The sequence below is a fragment of the Octodon degus genome, unplaced genomic scaffold, assembly GCF_000260255.1.
Source record: "Octodon degus isolate 3935 unplaced genomic scaffold, OctDeg1.0 scaffold00405, whole genome shotgun sequence".
In the NCBI taxonomy this organism is placed as follows: Eukaryota; Metazoa; Chordata; class Mammalia; order Rodentia; family Octodontidae; genus Octodon; species Octodon degus.
The window spans coordinates 216,120-221,345 of NW_004524981.1; the positions used below are offsets into that span (position 1 = coordinate 216,120).

Here is a 5,226-nt window from a genome sequence, read left to right on the forward strand (position 1 = left end):
ACCCCACGCGCGGGCCGCCCGACGCCGGCGGGGGATGCCGGGAGCGCCGCCGACGCCTCCCGGGAGATTCAGGATCCTAAATCGCAGGCCCCGCCGACCACGCCCACCCGGCGGTCACGCCCACACGAAGCCCCACCCTCCTGGCCACGCCCTTCGGCCGGCTCTCCCGAGCCGCATTCCGCCCCCCCCAGCGCTCAGCCGGACCTTGCCCCTCCCCCACCTTCTTCCGGGTCGGCGGGTCACCCTTGGCCCTGCTGGCTCACGCCCTTGGGCGGTGGCCCCTCATGTCCTGAGGAGCCCCAAGCTCGTGCACCGCCAGCTAGCCGCTCCTACCTCACGCATGGATTCCGCTCATTCCCGGGCTTAGTTTACTCTAGGACCTTTGGTTGGGGCCTTCAATACCTAGCTTTCTGTGTTTAGATCGCCCAGAAGAACAGAACATAATAAAATGTTTCTGCTTGAAACTTTTTCCCCTTGAATTTTTCTGGGTAACGTAAATTTCATTCATAAATTTTAAAAAATTGCAATCTTTGGCATAAAGGGGTAAAAACAGACACAATCACCAGAAGCTTTTGGGCTTCCTTAGAGTCCAAAAGGATACTTTTTGTTTTTGAGGTAGGGTCTCATTAGGTAGTTCAGCTGGACTTCTGGTTTCAAGCTCACAGTGATCCTCCTGCCTCAGCCTCCTAAGAGCTAAGATCGCTATTCTTGGCCATTAAAACTTGATTTCTGGACCAGGGCTGTGGCACAGGGATGAACAACTTGGCTGCCCTGAACTCCCTCTGTGGCCCAGACAACAATGAGCTTTGTGCTGATATGGTGGGTAGATCCTTTAGGGTGCAGACTTCTCCTGGTCAGTTCTGACTTTCAAGATTGGAGCTCCTCCTAAGGCCAGTTTTTCAGAAGGTCCCATATGGCGTCCACCCCCATGCACATTTTTGCAGTCAAATTGGGAAGTGGACTGCACCACCACCCTTCTGTCCCTTGGTCTTCAAATGCCCTTCACATATCCCCTGTGGTCCGGGATGTGGTCCAGGGGGAGAGCCACTCGTGTGACTGGGGCTGGGTTCTGGCACCGCACTGGAAGCGGATCTCCTGCAGCAGCCTGAAGGCTCCCAATCTTTTTAAAAGTTTTTGTTTTGTTTTTATATTTTTTTACTGGTTTGGTTTTGTTTTGAACAGTTGCAGCTGGCCTTGAATTCACTGTGTAGCCCAGGTGAAATCAAACTCTACAGTCCTGCTTCAGCCTACCAAGTGCTGGGATTATAGGCATGAGCCACCATGCCTGGGTCACTGATGCATCCAGAGCAGCTCTCCAAGTTCCTGGAAGAAAACTCAAAGTTCACTTGAGAAAAGGATGGTACAAGGATGGAGAAAGAAAGATGTGAGGCCAGGGAGATGGCTCAGTATAATAAGTGCTTGCATGGCAGGTTCAAGGGCCTGAGTTCAATACCGGGTTCCGCCAAAAAAAAAAAAAAAAAAGAAAGAAAGAAAAAGAAAGAGAAAGAAAGATGTGAGTTGATATACAGAAACCTGAGGTCAGGTGGAGCCCTCTCTCCAGATGAGAAGAAAAAGAACAATTCAACCACTGCAGTGAGTTTATTTATTTTGGCGGAACTGGGGATTGAACTCAGGCCCTTGCGCTTAGCCAGGGAAGCGCTTATTCCACTGAGTCATCTCCCCAGCCCCCAGTGACTTTATTGATGCATTTAGAAAGTCCATGTCAGGAGCTGGGGAAATAGCTCAGTAGAATAAGTGCCTGCCTGGCAAGTGATTAATCCCGGGTTCCATAGAAAGAAAGAGGAGGGGGAGGGAGGGAGGGAAAGAAAGAGAAAGTCCATGTCAGGTGAAACCCCTCTATCTAAAAAGTAGCTAAACCCAGCTAAACCCTCACTCTCTTGGCCCTGTTCTCCTGGGGTGTGAGCACCTGTTGACCTGGGGCGCCTGGTGCCCTCAAGGTGGGCCCAGGCTCCAGGCTCCAGCTGTGTAAGCAGTCACTAGCTAATGAGGGTCACCTGGCTCTCCATTTCCTTCTTTTCTTTCTCCCTCCCTCACTGCTTCCCTCTCCTCTTCAGCCTCCTTCTGCTAGTCTCTTTCTGCAGTATTAAAGATTGATCTCAGGCCTTTAAGCATTCTGGGCAAGCGCCCTTGCACTGGACTATTCTCCAGCCCTTTTATTTTATTTATGTATTGATGTATTTATTTTTGTATAGGGGAATTGAACCCAGGGTCTTAGCTCTGAGCTCTGTCACTGACCCTTTTTAAAAATTTATTTAGGGGCTGGGGAGATGGCTCAGTGGAATAAGTGCTTCCCTGGCACGCGCAAGGACCCAAGTTCAATCCCCGGTTCCGCAAAAAAAACCACCTTATTTATATATTTGATGTATTTGGTATAGGGTCTTACTCTGCAGTTCGGACTTGGAGTGATCCTCCTGTTTTCAGCCTCGCCAGCACTGGGATTGCAGGTGTGTCACACCACACCTCATCTTTGTGGCCGGCTCAGCATGCCCAGGGGCAGGCCCTCATGGCATGACGTGGTGCTGGGGATCAAACCCCAAAACCTTTGCTTGCCTAAGCAGGCACTCAGTCTGCTGAGCTGTCCTGCCAGCCTCTTTTTTTTTTTTTTTTTATTTTCACCTTTATTTTTGAACCAGGGTCTCTCTAAATTGCTAAATTCCCCAGGCTGGGCTCGAACTTTCAAGCCTCCCACCTCAGCCCCACAGATCACCTGGGTTACAGGTGGGCACCACCACACCTGGCCTCAGGAGGAAAATTTTTAAGAAAAGCCTAAGGGAACTCATTTCTTTCTTTTCTTTTTTTTTTTAAACATTTATTTATTTATTTATTGCGTGCGTGCGTGCGTGTGTGTGTGGCCAGCTCAGCCCACCAGCGGGCAGGGCTGGCTGGCATGTGCTGCTGGGGATTTGAACCGCGGTCCCTGATGCTTTGCCAAGCTTGTTCCAAGTAGGTGCTTTAGACCACTGAGCCATCTCACCAGTCCCAGGGAACTCATTTCTGTATCTCGTTTGTGGGGTAGTGAAATGATTCTAGCGGCTAGCACTATCTCTTCCTGCTTCCAGTGCGCCACTAGGCTCTTAAGCCCTAGGAAGGTCTTGGGCAATAAGGGCACGAAGGGCACTAGCAGAATCTTTTGACTTTAATAGCTAGTCTTTGATCCCAGTTTGTGGCAGACTTCCTAAGATCTTTGTAATTTCCTAAGTGACAAGAACATCTGACGTGGAGCTCTTACATCCTGTGGAATTCTTGGGAGTGACAGGAATACTTTCTTTGAAGTTCACTTACCATGAACTTGCGGCTGATGGGAAGTAGGGTGAGCGTGGTGGGGGGTGCTGTGCCTGTCCCCAGGAGCCCATCCCAATCCCACTGGTACCTGAGCTCATCTTGGTGAGAGCGCACTGTGCTGACAACCCCGCTAAGCCAGGTCAACCTGAACTCAGCCATCGTGCTGTGGGAGTGCAGCCTGGAGCCTGGAGGAAGGGGGCACCAGAGGTGCACCCCTCTGGACCCTGAGTTGGCCAGAAGAGGGAGGGACGATTCTAAATCATCCCCTTCTCCACCAGACACAGCAAGGGGAGGGGTAGTAAAAAGAGATAGGATGCACCATACCTGTACCCCTCCCACTTAGATCATTATGTACTGGAAACACACTAAGAAAGTTAAAGTTTAGATGAAAAATAAATCTCCCTTACTGTCATCTTTCTTTTTTTCTGTTTTAAAATGTCATCAAAAAAAAAAAAAAAGTCATCCTCTCATCCTGGTAAGTACAGAAAGTGACCTAAAACCTAAGTGTAGTTGAATGATCACATATAAAACAAGCCACTCAAGGCACCCTGGGGCTGCGGAGGTAGCCCAGCATGTGGGAGGGCACTGGGTATGATTCAAGCCCTGCAAAACAAGCAAACAAAAACTATTTATTTATTTATTTATTTATTTTTTGGCAGAACCGGGGATTGAACTCACTCCCTTGCACTTGCCAGGCAAGCACTTATTATCCGGAGCCATCTCCACGGCCCCCAAAAAACATTTTTAAAACATGTGAGGGGGCCTGCCGGTTAGCTCAGTGGTTTGTTTTGTTTCCCCTTCCAGTGTGTTCCTCTTTATTCATTTTCAGAGTACAAACTTAAACTTGGATAGGCCAAATTAACCCAACCCACCTCTGGCAGGTACACTCAACATGCTGTATAAAGTATAACATTCAATTTATTATTTCTTTCTCAAGAGAGTTTTCTTCAGTCCATTAAGACCCAGCTCCCCTTCCCTGGGCTTTGGCGGAGGTCGAGGGGCAGCAGCAGCAGGTCTAAGTCGGGATGGAGGAGTTCGGTCCTTGCAGGCTTCACGAGGTCGATCTCTGACCACCTTGCTGTGACTGGCACAACTCACACAGTAGTGCAGCTCCACATACCGCTTGGGAAGCACACAACTGTCGAAGACACTCGCTTCGGAAATGTCCCTGACGGCGGCGGCCTCCACTGTGTTCCGAATGGCAAACTTCTTAATGGCCTTATCCCTGGGTACAAACCCGGCGAAGTTCGTGCAGCGAATAGGCTGCACATGACCGCGGCCCTTGTTGGCATGACCGTTGTTCCTTCTTTTTTTCGTCATCTTGGAAAGGAGGACCCGAAAGAGAGCTCAGTTGTTTAAGCGCCTGCTCCCACAAACACAGGCGCAGGATACCGCGGTTCGATCCCCAGCTGCACCTGCCTTACCAGACCCGCCCTTAAGGCAGCCTGAGCCAGCAAAAAATCAATCAATTAATTAATAAAATAAAATATGTGAGAAGTTTGTTTTTGTTGTTTGGTTTTGAGTCAGGGTCTCACTATATAGTACAGGCTAACCTTGAACTCATGGTGATCCTCCTGCCTCAGTCGCCAAAACACTGGAATTACAGATGTATGTCACCACGCCTCGAAAAAACTACCACGTTTTACCTTTTGTATGAATTTAGGACAGGGTACACAGGGTGTCACTACATGGACCGGACTCGTAGTGGTTCTCTTCTTTTGAACCTCTCAAAGGTCGGGATTACACGAGCGCACCAGCACGCCCAGCCTCAATTGCCAGGCGCTTCAGTCCGCTGAGCTAACCCGCCGGCCCGAAGTACAAAAGCAGTTCGGCTCGGCTCGGCTCGGCTCGGCTCGGCTCGGCTCGGCTCGGCTCGGCTCGGCTCGGCTCGGCTCGGCTCGGCTCGGCTCGGCTCGGCTCGGC

The 5,226-nt window shown here is 50.2% G+C and overlaps 2 protein-coding genes across 2 annotated transcripts in view; both read right to left on the bottom strand.

Moving 5' to 3' along the window:
* Zfp57 (ZFP57 zinc finger protein) overlaps positions 1-3,462 on the bottom strand; it is a 14,473-nt gene extending 11,011 nt beyond the window's left edge. Inside the window, exon 1 of the mRNA XM_023708584.1 lies at positions 3,304-3,462. Coding sequence (XP_023564352.1) covers positions 3,304-3,462 — 159 coding nt within the window. The remainder of the gene's footprint in view (positions 1-3,303) is intronic.
* A 741-nt stretch (positions 3,463-4,203) lies between these two features.
* Positions 4,204-4,623, bottom strand: LOC111814673 (40S ribosomal protein S26-like). Its single transcript, XM_023708593.1, has one exon. It carries the CDS (start codon positions 4,621-4,623, stop codon positions 4,225-4,227), a length of 399 nt encoding a protein of 132 aa, XP_023564361.1. The 3' UTR covers positions 4,204-4,224.
* Positions 4,624-5,226: the final 603 nt, after the last annotated feature.

Excerpts from the sequence above, each read along its gene's own strand:
- LOC111814673 (XM_023708593.1), bottom strand. The coding sequence starts at position 4,623 with ATGACGAAAAAAAGAAGGAACAACGGTCATGCCAACAAGGGCCGCGGT.